General features: G+C 36.6%; 1 protein-coding gene across 1 annotated transcript in view; it reads left to right on the plus strand.

Moving 5' to 3' along the window:
• Positions 1-17,534, plus strand: part of TAX1BP1 (Tax1 binding protein 1) — an 89,342-nt gene that overhangs the window by 44,595 nt on the left and 27,213 nt on the right. The window contains exons 8-14 of the mRNA XM_042968844.1: positions 387-572; positions 4,847-5,071; positions 5,605-5,751; positions 7,126-7,243; positions 8,455-8,558; positions 11,406-11,531; positions 15,185-15,265. Of these exons, the coding sequence (XP_042824778.1) occupies positions 387-572; positions 4,847-5,071; positions 5,605-5,751; positions 7,126-7,243; positions 8,455-8,558; positions 11,406-11,531; positions 15,185-15,265 (987 nt within the window). The remainder of the gene's footprint in view (positions 1-386; positions 573-4,846; positions 5,072-5,604; positions 5,752-7,125; positions 7,244-8,454; positions 8,559-11,405; positions 11,532-15,184; positions 15,266-17,534) is intronic.

Here is a 17,534-nt window from a genome sequence, read left to right on the forward strand (position 1 = left end):
TGTATAACAATAATTTGTTCCCCCAACAGCAACCAAATTGATTTGCATTTTTAAAGAGAACTTAAAAATCTTAAAAAAAAAAAAAAAGCATTAATCGGAAAAAAAAAACATTAATCAAAGGAGAAAACTTCAGAGATGAGGTAATATTGTTAGACCTTAGATATAATCTCTATGGAAAATTTACAACAACAAAAAATCTTAGAAAGGTTATGTTCTGTTCCCACATATTAGCTAGTTATTTGGTACAACTTGGGTCTCCTGACTCCTGGTCTAGTAGGTCTTCCCATCACTTGATCATATTTGGGCTAAACAGTGGTATTTTGAAATTTGAGTAATTTAGGTTATGGAGTTAGGATATTCTTGACATTTTCAAGCACTGTTAACAGGTACATTTGAAGAATACCGAAATAGAAAATACCAAGCTTGTGTCAGAGGTCCAGACTCTAAAGAATTTAGATGGGAATAAAGAAAGCATGATTACTCATTTTAAAGAAGAGATTGGCAGGCTGCAGTTCTGTTTGGCTGAAAAGGAAAATCTGCAAAGGACATTCTTGCTTACAACTTCAAGTAAGGTAAGTATTTTTGTGATACGTGTTTGAAGATTGTAAAACCTGTGTCTATTAAATGTATGCAATATTCTTTGTTTTTTATTTTTAATCTTCCCTTTTCCCAACCTTTTCTTTTGAAAAAGTTCAGTTTTACAGAGAAGTTGGAAGAACAGAACAACGAAAACATGTATCCTCAAATATTTTGCCATCTTTATCTCCCCATTTGTATGACCTTTTTTTTCCCTCTGAGTCATTTGAAGTCAGTTGCAGGCATTATGATATCACACCCTAGATATTTTAGCATATATTCCCTATCTACAGTTGTGGTTCATTATTCTGTATAACCATAAAACCATGATCATACCTAAGAAATTTAACATTGATAATACTCATTCATAATACAGTTTTAGTATAATCAAATTATCCCAAGTATATATTTTTTATAAAGCGTTTATTTAAAACTTGTAACAGAGACACAGAGAGCATGAGTAGGGGAGAGGCAGAGAGAGGAGGACAGGGAGAGGGGAGAGAGAGAATCCCAAGCAGGTTCCGCACTGTCAGCACAGAGCCTGACATAGGGCTAGAACTCAAGAAACCACGAGATCATGACCTGTGCCAAAACTGAGAGTCAGATGCTTAACTGACTGAGCCACCCAGGGGCCGCCGCCACTCCCCCTCCCCCTCCCCCCCCCCCCCCCCCCCCCCCCCCCCGCCGCCACTATATATTTATATATAACCTTTACAATTTCTTGACCTGGTGGTAAAGATCCACACATTCATTTGATTATTGTTGTGTTCTTTGCTCTAATCTAGAATAGGGTCCCTATACACCTTTTATGATACTGATATTTTTGAAGAATTCAGGCTTGTCTGAGAAGATGGTTTGTAATCTAGATTTATTTATTGTTTCCTCAAAGCTAGATTTAGGTCATACATTTTTGGCAAGAAAAAGCCTAAATAGATGATGTCTTGTACATGATTTTGCGGCAATACCAAATGTCACATAATGTTGATGTAATATTAATCATTTGTTTAAAGTTGTGTCTGCCTGAATTCATTATATGGGTGCTTTCCCCCTCTTTGTGATTATTGAGTAATATGTAGGGTAATACTTTGAGATTAAGGTAACATCCTGTAATGCCAATAGCTTTTCACCCAGTATTTTTGATCCCTTAATGATCCTCACCTACATCAGTTATTATTATATTAATGATTACAAAATGGTCACTTAAAATTTTTTCTTTTACACTTAATAGTAGGTATTCTTTCTTAAATAGTTTTTTTTTTTTTTAATGTTTATTTTTGAGAGAGAGAGTAAGCAGAGCTGGGGAGGGGCAGAGAGAAAGGGACACACAGAATCGGAAGCAGGCTCCAAGCCCCATGCTGTCAGCACAGAGCCCAACGTGGGCCTCAAACTCAACAGACCAGAGATCATGACCTGAGCTGAAGTCAGATGCCTAGCTGACAGAGCCACCCAGGCGCCCCTATTCTTTAAATCTTTTGATTGAGTCTTGTGTTTTGAATATGTTAAATAGTTGCATCATTCAAAAGTGAAAATAATTACAAAAATATTTACTGTCTCTTCCCTAAAAAAACCTTTTTTTTTTTTTTTTTACATATACACATATGTAAAGATTTCCCATTAGTTTTTAGTTTATCCTTCTCTTTTTGCAAAAATAAGCATGTGCATACATACACACTCTTAAAAAAAAAAATAGGTGCCATGCTATATACGTACTTTTTTGCACTTTTTTTGTCATTTAAAATGTGTAGTTTAATGGTTTTCAGTGTATTCACAGAGTTATACAACTAATACTGCAGTAAATTTAGGAATATTTTTATTACCCCCCCCAAAGAAACTGTACCCATTAGCAGTTACTCCATATTCTCATTTGCTTCTCCCCCTCCCCCCAGTCCTAATTAATCATTGATTTACTTTTTTTTTTTTTTTTGGATATATAAAGAGCTTTATATTTATTTCTCATGAACCATGAGATCATGACCTGAGCTGAAGTTGGCCGCTTAACCAAATGAGCCACCCAGGCACCCCTAAAATTTACATTTTATAAAAAATTAGAATATTTATAACAGTGTTCCAAAACCTCTTAAAAAATTTTTTTATGGAAAATCTGGACATCTTGTATGAGTACGCATATAGATCTTTCTCATTCACTATAACAGCTGTATAGTATCCCTCGTTTAATATCTGTGTATGTAATTGTTTTTTAGTTGTGTACAGTCCTTAGCTTTTATAAGCATGCCGCTTATGCAAACATCATCCTTGTACAAATATCTAGGCACGTGTATATATATAAAAAAAAATTAGTTATTTTCAAATTGCGTTTCAAAAAAATTAATACCCCAGCATTTGTATTTACTAGTGTTTGTGATGGTAGCACAGACTTCCATCGTGTGAAGGATATATAATAGAATTTATAATAAATTCTCAGATAGTCTCAGTTTTAAATAATTTTTCATTATTTTAATATTGTACTGAATCCCTGTAAAGCTAAATTTAATGTCCATACCTTTTATTAATTTTCTTGGAAACTCATAAAAATAAAATTGCTAGATCAAAACCTGTGTGCTTTTTCAAGGTGTTGATGAATGTTATAAAAATCTGGTGAAAAACTACACCAGCTACATGTACATAAGCCTAACCGTTCATGAATTTGCTAATTTCCCTAAAGTCATCTGAATATTGGAGTATTCCTGTTTTTTAATCTTTGTTAATTGAAAGAAATTGATGTTTGTTTTAACTTCTTTATTTGATTGTTGATGAGTGGAGTTGTTTTTTGTTTTTTTTTTTTTTTTTTTTTTGTATGCATAATGGCCATTTCTGTCTTTTAAAAAAAATTTCACGGTAGGGGTGCCTGGATGGCTTAGTTAGGTGTCTGACTTCAGCTCAGGTCATTGTCTTCATGGTCATGTTTGAGCCCTGCGTCGGACCCTGTGCTCCCAGCTCAGAGCCTGCTTCCCGTTCTGTGTCTCCCTCTCTGCCCCTCTCCTGCTCATGCTCTGTCTCTCAAAAATAAACAATTTTTACAAATTTCATGGTTATGCCTTTCTCCAATTTTTTGGGTTTTTTTGTGATTAGAGTTTTTTGATTTGAAAAAAAATGCTGATTAGAAAATAATTTTATATTCCAAACATTTTCTTCTAGTTTTATTGTTGCTCTTTTGCTGATGATATTTACATAGTTAGATCTGTTAATGTTGTATCTACAAATATTTTCTTCACCTCAGTGTACATAATCCTTTATATTTCCTTCTAAGGAGCTAACAGTTTTTTAAAAATGTTTATTTATTTTGAGAGAGAGAGAGAGAGTGCGCGCATGTGAGTGTGGTAGGGGCAGAGTGAGAGGGAGACAGAGGATCTGAAGTGGGCTCTGTGCTGACAGCAGAGACCCTGATGCAGGGCTCGAATTCACGAACTGGGAGATCATGACCTGAACCGAAGTTGAATGGTTAACGAACTGAACCACCCATGCGCCCCAGGAGCTAACAGTTTAAAAACCAAGAATGGATTGCACTTTTTCTCAGTTCATATTATTTGTAGTACAAAGATAAAAAATAGGAAACTTGAATAAACTAGATGTGTTGGGCTCATAATATTAAAGGAAATAATTTTATTATGGCAATTTAAACTTTTTCTCTCTTTTTTTTTTTTTCTTAACAGTAATTTTAACTTTTTAAGATACTTTTAGGTTAGGTAAGAGGGGCTGATTACTTTTTTATCTTCCCATTGTCTCAACTTTGACATTTGTGTATCAAATGTTTTATTTTTAGAACTAAGTTTTAAATCTGCCCTGTGGTTTCATAACGATATGGTATATGAATATTATATCGGATATGTTTTCGGTTAGTTAATAGGAAACTTAACCAAAATTTTTGTAATTACAGAGAAGTTTTTGAAATTATTTTTATTGGTAATCATAAAAAGTGTGAGTCAGTAAGTAGTTCTAGCTGTTAGAGATTTTGGGGGACAGGAACTTTCATTCAAATTTCTTTTTAACCAGGGATTTAAATACTGGGCATGTTGCTTGACTTATCAACTTAAGTTTACATGTGTTTAATGTGGTAGAGATACTGAGTGCATTGGATTGTTATCTGGGGATTCTAACACAAAGTCCTATCATAAGTTTTTTTAATAGACTTCTGTATTTTATTTAAGTCATGAGTAGAAAACCAGTGTTTAGTTTAAAACTTTGATCTGTTGAAATATGAGTAAAACTTGTTTCTGCTACTGTTTTTACTTTAATGGTTTCGTTGCTAACGTATTTATCTGCTTTTCTTCAGGAAGATACTTTTCTTTTAAAGGAGCAACTTCGTAAAGCAGAGGAACAGGTTCAGGCAACTCGGCAGGAAATTGTCTTTCTGGCTAAAGAACTTAGTGATGCTGTAAATGTGAGAGATAAAACAATGGCAGATCTGCATACTGCACGCTTGGAAAATGAGAAAGTAAAAAAGCAGTTAGCTGATGCAGTGGCAGAACTTAAACTAAATGCTGTGAAAAAAGACCAGGTAAAGTGGGCTAATTTTGAATTTCCATTTTGATCAAAAGCTCACTAGAACTTACAAAATAGATTGGGTTATGTCAGAATAAGGTCAGATTCCTGATCACAGAAATTTAAATTTCCATTCATTTTGTTTAGTCATTGTAACTTCTTGGGTTGAAATTAATGTAAACTTTAAGAAAAACTTAAGTAGGCAAATGCTTAGTGGTTAGTAAGAACTGCTCTGTTATTAAACTTTCTGATGTCAGGTATATATTGCTTTGTTTGGAATTTTTTATTTATTAGCTTCATAAAGTGGTATTATGGTTATTTAACAGGGTAATACTTATTCCTCAGGAGGGGGATTGTTCTTCTTTAGTTTTTTTAATGAACCTTAGTCCTAAGAATATAAAGCTAGATTTATTAGGAGCTAATGTGGCTCTGTTGCCCAAACTCCAAAACAAATAAAAACTAGAAGCCAGAAAGAAAAAAGTGAAAAGGAAGTTGGGATTTACTATTACATGTGAGATAGGAGATTTTTATCTTTTATTTTTCTCATAGGAAAAGTCTGATACACTAGAACACGAACTGAGAAGAGAAGTTGAAGATTTGAAACTTCGTCTTCAAATGGCAGCAGATCATTATAAAGAAAAATTCAAGGAATGCCAGAGGCTCCAAAAACAAATAAACAAACTTTCAGACCAATCAGTAAGGACAATTGAATTCTTACCGAATAGTTCCTTTATCAGTATTTTTGTTTACAAATCAAATTTATAGTAGTCTAAAGTTTTATTTATTTAACTAACGTCTACACCCCACACGGGGCTCAAACTCAACAACCTCAACGTCAAGAGTTGTGTACTCTTCTGACTGACCCAGCCTGGCACCCCCAAATTTATAATACTCTAAATATCAACCTTTTGAATGTAATTTATCTCTGCATGAATTGAAGTGATTGGCCTAATGTTTGTAATGATACATGTTTAAATTTGAAATTTTTATGTGCTGGAAACCCAAGAAAGGAAGCAAGGGCAGCAGCAGGGGAAAACAGGGAGGGAAGGCCCTCTTTCTTGACCGTTTCCCTCTAAGTTCTTGTTAAATGTCTTCGCTTAAAAGCTCTGTACATATTGAATCCCTCCTGTGACTGATGCCTGTCCTCAGTGGGGTTCACTGTTGGTTATCCTCAGAGTCAAAGATGGTTTCTCGTTGTCATTATTGGGTTCTTCCATCCTACTCATAGCCACTAGATTAGGAAGAGTTAATGTAGCTAATTATTTTGTATTCCATCTGAGAGGGTAAGCAGATTTAATGAAAACAAAGAAATTGTTTCTGTTTTGGTGTGTGATTTATTTATTTGAGAGGGCATGCTGCATGTGCCATTGGTGGGGATGGAGGAGAGAGACAGACTATCTCAAGCAGGTGCCACGCTTCGTGCAGAGCCTGCTGTGGGGCTCAATCCCATGACCTTGGGATCGTGACCCAAGGCTGATTTAAGAGTTGGATGCTTAACTGAGCCATCCAGGTGCCCCTTGGTGTGTGTTTTAATGTGGGTCCTTAAATTGTACTTAAATATAAGGTTTGCTATGGAATGGAATGCTGGAAGTAAAGAAACACACTTAAAACCTGCGGTTGAAAATGATACCAAGTTCTCTCTGCTAACAAAATTTGCTATAAAGACTTTTATTTGTATACTGTATTGATACAGATGATATTTACCCAGAAATGCATGTGGTAAGCTAGGAATGCTTTTGTGAAAAAATATACTTTAAGTATGACCCACATGTATGGGTTTTGGTTGAGGCCTGTAAGTATATTATGACTTTGTAGTAGATGACTTATGAGATTTCTGTGATTGGCTTGCTTTGGTAGTAGTTTGATCATTTGGCAAGGAAAACCAAAATAAAGTTTTTGTCTGTTGTAACTTTTAGGTCAGTTAGTAAAGTGATGGGTGTTACCTTTAGTCTTTGCTGGTCTTTAAGACACAATAGCAACTTTGTAGACTTCTCAGATTTTCTTTATGTGACAATTACTGAAGGAAGGAAATATAACTCATATAACAGTTTGTTGTTACATTTTGAATAGGCCAATAGCACCAGTGTCTTAACAAAGAAAATCGGAAATCAGCAAAAAGTGAATGATGCTTCAATAAACACAGACCCAGCTACTACTGCCTCTAACATAGATGTAAAGCCTTCTACAGGTAAAAATCTTTTAGCCATTTTGTGCAGTGTCCTGCCTCGATGAGTATTGATGCTTATTTATACTGCCTTATTCCAAGTGTGTGAGTCTTAGGGAGCTTCTGAAAATTCTTATGAGAGGATTCAGGCAAAGATAAAGTAAGGGGCTTAATAGTAAGAAAGTCTTACATGTGAAATACATAAAATGAGTGTGAACTAGTATTTATCTTCATGAGAATATTCATAAGTATTAAATGAGCTGGAGTTTGTAAGCTTAAATGGTTATAGCAGTTAGGCTATAGGATAGAAGCCAATAATTGAATTTTTAATTAATATTCCACTAAATCTGTGGAATCTCGAGGCATTTATGGTAATTCAGTTGTATAGTTCTGTTGCAGGGGGTGGGGTGGGGATTAATCTCCTGTTCTATTTATGTTTCTCTCTCTTTTTTTTTTTTATTTAATTTTTTTGACCCGGGTACTATGTGGTTAGTATACCTATTGGTGGGCAAGTTAAATTTTTATTAGTTTATTAACTTCTAGAATAGATTAGGAAGATCTGGTGAATGTATTAACATGACAGTTTGAATTAAGTCTAGGTTTTCACTTGTCCTAATTTCTTTTTTTCACTTTATGTTAAAGATTGACGATAATGGAAGTCAGCACTCAAGTATATAAAAATACATTTCCTAATGTAGTGTTTGGGGTAATTGCTGTTTTAGATTTTTTAAATGTATTGTAAATTTCCCATGCTATTAAATATTTAATCAGGTTCAGCCACTATATAACAGGATCCTGACTTCTATTTATTTACACTTTTTGTAGTATGTAGAGTGGTGTTGTGTAAGTTACTTAATACTCACTGAATAGTAATGAAGGACTAGAAAAATAATTTAAAGTGTTTTCTCAGAGTATGGCTTTCTGTTTATCCTGTGTATTCAGTTACATGAAGAGAACAAGCATGCCATTTAAGAACTATTTTTAGCTGATTAAAAAAATCACTTTTCATTACTGAATGTGATCTTGTTTCTGGCCGGACTGACATTTTAAAAAATCTCATGTAGAGTTTATACTATCTTTATTTAGTGTATGATTAGATGTTTTTAAGTAGATATTTCTCTCCTTCATTGTTCCATTTATTGTATCTCACAGTATACTGACCTTTAAGTTATTTTGAACAGGAAGACAATATGGGGGCAAGATAATTTTTAATATTATTTTCTGTCTTGTAATAGCTGAGACAGATTCTGACATTGTAACAAAGGGACAAGTCTGTGAAATGACCAAAGAAATTGCTGACAAAACAGAAAAATACAATAAATGTAAACAGCTCTTGCAGGTAAGCTGGCTCTCTTGTAAGTGTGAGATTTATCAGATATAATGGCTTAGCTTACCTAATATTTATATTTATATTTACATTTATATTTATATTTATTTATAAATCTTGGGGTTTCTTTTTCGTATCCATATACTGGTATTGAGTTTCACTTTTGAGATGATGAGAGGGGTTGTTCTGTGTACCTGCACACATAGGCCTGTATGTAAAATTATCCTAACATCATTAGTGTCCTTTCTTGATAATGGGCAAGTGATTAACTGAGGCTGGATAGAACTTGATAAAGGGAAGTGCTCTTTTTATATTCCCTGTATTAATAGCAAAGAATTTTACCACATCTTAAATTGACCAGAATTATAAAGTGGGAAAAGAGAATGTTAACCAAATGAGCTATTGCTTTTATGGTGTTACTTATTGTGACTATTTTAAAACTGTATTCTTCATACATTTCAGTTTTACAACTGTCTTGGTAGCATTCACTCCTGGAGTATTTCAAGGACAGAGGGAAAATGCTTCTCATTTATACCTGATTTGGAGAAGGGAGGCAAAGGCGTTTTGTGTTTGTGATTTTTTAATTTTTTGTGAGTGTGTGTATTTTTCTGTGCATGTAGAGAGGAAAGAGATATTTAGAACTATAGAATAATGTTCATACATTAGTTCAATGTTACTGTAGTAATTAAAATATTTTGTTACTGCCTTCTAAATAGTACTTAATCTTTTAAACTTTAAACTGAAAGTTGTTGTTCCTTTCTTCTGTAGAAGGATCGATGAGAATAGTTTTACCCTTGAGTTAAAGTAGTTGTTTATGAGGGACTAAACTTTTTTCATCAAGTCTGAAACAATTCAGGATGCCTGTTTTTTAAAATGTCATCATACAGTATTACTGAAAGGATGATAGAATGTTCCTAAGCCAAAAACTTCCTCAAGGTACATATTTTTTCCAAGTTGTGTTGAGGTGCAGTAAACTGCATATATTTGTTGAAATCCAATGAACTGCTTATATTCGTTTAAAAAAATGTTTTTTAATGTTTATTTTTGAGAGAGACAGAGCTCAAGTGGGGGAGGGGCAGAGAGAGAGAGGGAAACACAGAGTCCCAAGCAGGCTCCAGGCTCTGAGCTGTTAGCACAGAGCCTGATGCGGGCTCAAACCCACAAACCCTGAGATCATGACCTGAGCTGAAGTTGGACACTTAATCAACTGAGCCACCCAGGCGCCTTGAGCTGTATAAAATCTGCAGTTTGATCAGTTTTGCCATATATACAGTTGTGAAAATATTATAGTGCCAAGATAACATTTCTATTACTTGCCAAAGTTTTTATGTACCCATTTGGTATATGTGCTGCTGAAATGAGCAGTTCTGTTTGGAACTCATTCCTCCCTCTATTGCCATCCCCAGGAAACTGTTGGCTTGCTCTCTGCCACTGTAGCCTACCTTTTATACAGTTTGTATCAATGCAGTCATATGGTATATACTCTTTTTTTTTTCCTGTCCTCTTTCAGCATAATTATTTTGAAATTTATCCATGTTGTTGCTTTTATTGGTGGTTCATTTTCCTTTTTATTGGGAGAGTTCAGATCTTTGCTGTTTTAAACATTGAGTTCATTTTATTACTGAATTGTAAGCTTTATTGTGGGTAGAAGTCTTTTGAAACATGTTTGGGAAATATTTTCTCCCAGTCTGTAACTTGCCTTTTCATTTCCTTAACGGTGTTTTTAGAAAAACTTTTGATTAAGTACAGATTTATCAATTTGCTCTTTAATGTTTTGTGCTTTTTATGTTTTTTTTTTTTAAGTTTATTTATTTTGAGAGATAGCAAGCGGGGAAGGGGCAGAAAGAGGCAGACAGAATCCCAAGTAGGCTCTGTGCTGTCAGTGCAGGGCCTGATGGGGCTTGAACTCAAGAGCCGTGAGATCATGACCTGAACTGAAATCAAGAGTCAGATGCTCAACTGACTGAGCCACCCACGCACCCCTCTGCTTTTTATGTTCTAAGAAACACACACCTATAATCCAACTTGTAAAGATTTTTTCTTCCATAAGTTTTATAGTCCTAGGTTTCACTAAATTTAGGCCTGTTAACAGTTTTAAGTTTATTTTTGTGTGTGGTGTGAGGTATGGTAATGGATAGTAAGTTGATCTAGGATTAATTGTTAAAAAGTTGCTTAGAGCATGTTTTTTAAACTTTTACCTTGAATATAAGACATTCAAAATGAAATTGCCAATTTACCCTTTGGTCGTGGTTTGTAACTCCTTTCTTTTAATATTCTTGGTTGTAGAGAAGAGCATTGCATAAGAAGTAAACCTAGATAATATCTTGGTTAGGAAATCCCAGAGTATTATTTGTCTACATCTGGAAGCAGCGTCATTATAATCATACGATTCTTGACTCTCTTTGCAAAAGTTGTATATGCTTATTGTGAAGTCTTAGGCATTATAGAAATAAAGAGTAAAAATGGTAAAAGGTACCATCATGATCCTGATTCCAAGTGATGAGAGCTATTCATATTTTGTTTATATTTTTCTACACAACATGATATAGAGTCATAGAAGATTGTGTTAACTTTTAAAACAAAAATAAGATTATACTGTATATTTTGTTTTTGCAACTTGCTATTTTAAATTAATGTGTCTTGTTCCTTGTTAATGTGTAGATCTACTTTGTTCTGTTAAATATATACTATTTCATTGTATGGACTTAAAATGATTTTCCCCATTGTCTACTGACATTATTTCAGTTTTTCTATTGTTAGTGTTAAAATGAAACATTCAGTACATATCTAAATATGTTCATAAAGATAACGGCTGTATCTATGTTTTTAAAAGTCTTTGGTAATTCTAATTTCATTTAGGATGAGAAAACAAAATGCAATAAATATGCCGATGAACTTGCAAAAATGGAACTGAAATGGAAAGAACAAGTGGAGATTGCTGAAAATATAAAACTAGCACTAGCTGAAGTAGAGGATAATTACAAAGTAAGTCAGTATTTGTATAACGTGAGGCAGGTGCACCTGGTACTTTTGCAGATGTGTTAGCTATAATTTTTATCAATCTGATGTGCAGTTTTAACATAGATAATTGGGATAGTATTTTTGTGTATAAGTAAAAATGTACTACATTTTTAGTGGAGTATAGTTAATTAACTATGAACTGAGAAAATGAATACCCATACATATTACCATTGTGGCTTTAATTCTGTTCATTTTGATGGCTAATTAAAATGATATCTTTTAATTTTGCTTCATTTCTAAGATGAAAAGTGATCATTTCATTATCATATTTGTTCATTAATAAGTTTTTTAATGTTTATTTATTTTTGAGAGAGACACAGAGTGCAAGTGGGGGAAGGGCAGAGAAAGAGGGGGAGACACAGAATCCAAAGCAGGCTTCAGGGTCTGAGCTGTCAGCACAGAGCCCGACGTGGGTTTCTAACCCACAGACTGCAAGATCATGACCTGAGCCGATGCTTAACTGACTGAGTCACCCAGGCACCCCCCTATTTATTCATTTAGAAACAAACATGAGTGTATGTAAAATTATTTTAGGGCCTCAGGGCTCCTGGGTGGCTCAGTTTGTTGAGTGTCTGACTCTTGGTTTCAGCTTAGGTCATGATCTCATCGTATGTGGATTCGAGCCCTGCATTGGGCTCCACGCTGACAGTGTGAGGCCTGCATGGGATTCTCATTCTGTCTCTGTCTCCCTCTCAATCTCTCTCAAATATATTGAAAAAAATAATTTTAGGGCCTTGACATTTTTGTGGGGACATAATAATATGATTAGTAATTTTAAGATTTATATGAGTGTTATTAAATGAATCACCAAAATGTGTTTACCTGTGATCCTAAAAAGTACTGCAGAGTGATGTAATCTTTTTTTAATTATGTCATTAGGAGGCCACATGTTTATTATTATTTTTCTTAAGTTTGTTTTGAGAGAGAGCGAGCGTGTGCACAGAAGAGAGGGCAGAGGGAGAGGAGAGAGAGAATTTCAAACAGGCTCCGAACTGTCAGTGCAGAGCCTGACCTGGGGCTTGATCACATGAGCTGAGAGATCACGACCTGAGCCGAAATCAAGAGTCGGATGTTTGACTGAGTCACCCAGGCACCCCAGTGATACAATCTTAATTAAAATTGTTTTTGCCAGTGTAATAATAGGCAGCAAACAGGCTTAAATAGTAAATTATATTTGTAAGAGTATTAGAGAAAAAAATAGGCTGTTTAGCTAATTAATAAGTAGGAAGATATTTTTATTCTAAGGAATAAAATATAATCTTACATATTTTGGTATCTATATGTACATGTAATTTGCATATTTTGTGTGACTAAAGATCAGGAAGTTTTGAATGATTTAACTTTGCTTATAGTGTAGCTAATTCTACTTAACAATTTTAAAATGTTCTTAAAGACACCAAAGATTAGGTTTCTCCCTGGGGGCTGGAGAGGGTGCACATTATATACTAAGGTAATTTTACTGGTGGTCTTTTTTTCAATCTTGATCTATTGTCAGAATGAAATTTTCAGACTTTTAATTAATGAGATTGTTTCTGGGATAGCTGTGGATATTGTTTTCAATGACTGGCAACTTTGCTTATTATAAAGTGTGAATACTGAATTTATGTGAACTTTATCTTTGCATATTGACTAGAAAAAAACTCATTTAGTAAAATTAAAGCCTACTATATAGAGAGAGCACTGTGTTAGCTTTTATCTGGGTGATCGATCACACAGGTATGGCACAATGCTATCTATGCTTAAGGAGTTTACAGTCTACTAGAGATTGCTAGTGGTATCATGGTGATGCTCACAACTCCTTGGTATTCGTGACCCAGCTAATCATCTGTCAGATTCATGGGAAGTTAAATAATGTTTTTAGTTCATTAATGATCAAAGTGAGCATCAAAACTAATGTTCTAGATTATGCTGCTGGTAAAGGTGCTTGGCTTTTTGTTTAATGCCCTTTGACTTCTTTTGTACTGTTGAGATAGTACTCACTAAACAGATACTCGTTGGACAAAGCAAAATGGGGTGAAGTTCTACGTGAATGATAAGTCTAAGAAGTACCTTAGAGCTGTTTTCAGGGGAATATTTAGGAGTTAAACATGGAGAAAACAGACCCTTGAAAGAGAAAACTGGAGGGGAGGAGAAGCAGAGCTCGGGAAAGAAAGAAGCGGCATTCTAAGCAGATAGAAAAGCATTAATATACAGGTTTGGGGGTGAAAAGTGCAGAACATAGTCTGGAGATTATGAGCAATCTTGAGTAGTAAGACTTCAATGTCTCTAATGGAGTAGATTGGACTTGATAGATTGAAGCCACGTTTTGGGGGGCCTAAAATGGAATTTTAGTGCTATTTGTTAAGAATTTTCTAAGAGTAAAGAAAGGGACCCAACTATAGTGGGTCTTTGTGAAGTAATTTGGTAACACTGAGGGGATTTATAGGTGGAAAGAGTTTTTGAAGGTGAGAAAATCAGATAGAAATATTCTTAGAGAATTACTTGATAAAGGCCACCCCTTTGGGACCGTCCTTGATCACTTACTCTTGAACAGGACATGAGTCTGTCAAGGAAATCTTTGAAAGGCATCCTCAGGGAAAAATTATTTGAAGGATAGTTTTGTGTTTGTATCCATAATGCTTATAATGCAAATGGGCGGTGGTTAAACAGATGAATGACTTAGACTGACGATGTTGGGAAGAGGAGTAGGAAGTGTAACAGCTTCCTAGCTTCAGTCACACTGGGCTCTGAGATTGGTAATATCTGTTAGCAAAAGTTAGAAAAGTAGGTTTGGGACCCTTTGCCCTCAAAATGCAGAAAGACAATAATGAAAACATGTCCTCCGTCAATTGAAAAGACAGATTTGAGGGTGCCTACGGTAGTTCAGTCAGTTAAGTGTCCGACTCTTGATTTTGGCTCAGGTCATGATCTCACAGCCCACATCGGACTCTGTGCTGACAGTGCAGAGTCTGCTTTGGATTCTCTCTCCTTCCCTCTCTGCTTCCCCACCACCACTTGAATGTGACCATCCTTCTCTCTCCCGCTCTCCTCCCCACCCACCCCCTCCTGCCTCAAAATAAGTCAATAAACTTAAAAAGAGAGGCACCTGGGTCGCTCGGTCGGTTAAACATCCAGCTTCGGCTCAGTCATGATCTTGTGGTTCACCATTTTGGGCCCTGTGTTGGGCTCTGTGTTGACAGCTCAGATTCTGTGTCTCCCCCTCTGTCTGCCCCTCCCCTGCTTGCTCTCTCTCTCTGTCTCTGTCTCTCAAAAGTAAATAAACACCTAAAAAAGAAAAGTACTGTATCTATAAAAAAGATTTGGAACTTGGGGAAGAAAGAGGTGTGCCACATTTGTTAATAGTTGTGATTTTTCCCATGGGGATCATAGTTGAAGGCGTAGAAAAAAGGAAGTTTTCAGGGGGAATATAGAGAGAAGAAGCCAAAGAAGAAACTTCAATAACACTCAAATTTAAACAAATTTTGGGGGGGGATAATATCCAGAGATGTCAAAGAATAAGACCCAAGGAAATACATGGGTTATGGTAATAGTAAGTATTTTGATAGAATGGTATAAACTAGCTCTTGATGTGTAGGGAGAGAGTGGATAATGAAAAAAATGATGATTTCTTTTTTCAGCTTCAGTTGGCAGAGAAAGACAAAGAAATAAATGGACTGACGACACATTTGGAAAAACTCTCCGGGAGAAGGTATCGAATGGTGTACTTTAACATCTTTCATGAGACAGTGAATGATACTACAGCTTTATGAAGACACACATTTTATAATCACGTGAGGGTGGCTAAAAAAAGTTAAATTAAGGGCGCCTGGGTGGCTCAGTGGGTTGAGCGTTCGACTCTTGATTTTGGCTGGGTCATGATGCTAGGGTCATGGGCTCGAGCCCTGCTGAGCTCCTCGCTGAGCATGGAGCATGCTTAGGATCCTCTCTGTCCCTCTGCCCCTCTCCCCTGCTTCTGCATGCATGCGTGCGCGCTCACGCTCTCTCTTTCTCTCTGTCAAAAAAAAAAAAAAAAAAAAAAAAAAGGATAAAGAAAAGACTGAAGCAGATCTTAGTATGCTTAGGTCCAGAATCTTTTTAGTTAAATAATATTTTTAAAATATTTTACTTTATGGGGAAAAGGCTGAAGTGTTTAAGTTTAGCTTGCTCTTTGTTACATATATTGTATTTAATAATAAAGAAATTTTAGGATGTTTAAATTTAGAAAGAGTAAAAAATTTAAAAGTTATACATGATATTGTCTTTATCTGGTTTTCTTTCGTGAAGGAAACATTTTAGAAGTTATTTAATGATTTATAGTGTAACTTACCAGTGAAACAGAATGTACATTTATAATGTAAAAAATGCTACAGTGCAGCATTTCACAAAGTATTGTTTGAGGTCTTTTGGGGGCCCCTATCCCCTTTTAGAGGTCTACAAAGTTACAAACTATTTTCATAATACTAGAGTGTTATTTGCGCCCCCCCCCCCCCCCCCCCCCCCCCCGTACTGTATTACATTTAAACATGCTGGTATGTAAGCAGTGGTGTTAAAACTGCTGGTGTGTTAGTTTTTGAATCAAGGCAGTTACACCAAACTCCGTTAGTGTAGTTACCATACATGGGAGGACCCTGCCACCCCACCTTTCCTGTGCCTGTTATCTCTGCCCCGCAGCAGCATCTGGGCAACGCCAGTGGCTGCTGGGCTTCTCCTGGGGCCAAAACAGATTTCCCAGCCACCGGCGGCCCAAAAGTCTGGAGAAAATTTGCTTGCTGTTCTTGCTGTTGGGCAGCTCTCCAGTCCAGCGGAAGGGCTACGTGTCATGAGGGAAGCCAGGCTGTGAAGAGCCGGGTTGCTTCTGTGGCACGGGCAGAGCTTTAGAAAGATGGTCCTCGAAGCACACCTGGTAGTTGTTGCATGACGAAAGGTAATTGTCGCATGATGATCCTGCCCTGCTGCCCCCAAAATAAAAATGGACTCCTGTTGGTCCCTCCCCCCTCCCCCCAACCACACACACTTGGGCACTAAGGGAGGTCAGTCGGTTGTCCCCCTCCCCTCCTTTGCCCGGGACTTGGCAACCCCAGAGAGGAGCCGCTGTGCCCTGAGTCCCAAGAGGGTCTCTGAGGGCTCCCTGCCTTGCAGCCTCCAGCAGGGGCGCCTCAGTAGTGTGAGGGCGCTGGGGCTCGTGTGGGAGGCCATGTGGCGTGGCCATTCCCACGGGAATGGCACTAGCCGCAGACTTGGCACCTCTGCTCTGGATCCTGGGTTAAACTTGAAGTTGTGTTTTAGCTGGCGTGTCTTGGCTTGTGGTCCGTGTGAGTCGGCTCTGTCAAGTCGCCATAATAAAGCTTTGTAAGGTGGCAAAAAACATGTTAACCGTTCATCTTAACCATTGCAGTAAAGGTTAAAAACAAAAAGCCTGATGATGAAACAGTAAAATAGTAATCTTTTATTTTCAAACGTTTTTTTAATCTTTGTTTTTGAGAGAGAGAGACACAGTGTGACCAGAGGAAGGGTAGTGAGAGCAGGAGACACAGAATCCGAAGCAGGCTCCAGGCTCTGAGCTGTCAGCACAGAGCCCGATGCAGGGCTCGAACTCATGAATTGCAAGATCATGACCTGAGCTGAAGTCAGATGCTCAACCGACTCGGCCACCCAGGTGCCCTGAAACAGTAAAATAGTAATCTTAATCGAAGCTTGATCTCAGGGTGCATGTCTTTTTAATATTCTATGTGATGAAATGGGAAGTACCCCCAAAGTGCTTCTGCCTGAAGTATGATGGTTATCTTAAAGTGAAGTACTTGTGCAGTTGTTTGGGTTGTGAGCTGAACTAGCTGCTTTTTTCCTAGCATATCGTTTCTGTATTAAAGAATGACTAATACGGGTGACTCAGTTGGTTGTCTGACTCTTGATTTTGGCTCAGGTCATGATCCCAGGTTCGTGGGAATGAGCCCTGCATCGGGTTTCATGCTGAGCGTGGAGTCTGCTTAA

Source organism: Panthera tigris, chromosome A2 (assembly GCF_018350195.1).
Source record: "Panthera tigris isolate Pti1 chromosome A2, P.tigris_Pti1_mat1.1, whole genome shotgun sequence".
NCBI classification, from domain to species: domain Eukaryota; kingdom Metazoa; phylum Chordata; class Mammalia; order Carnivora; family Felidae; genus Panthera; species Panthera tigris.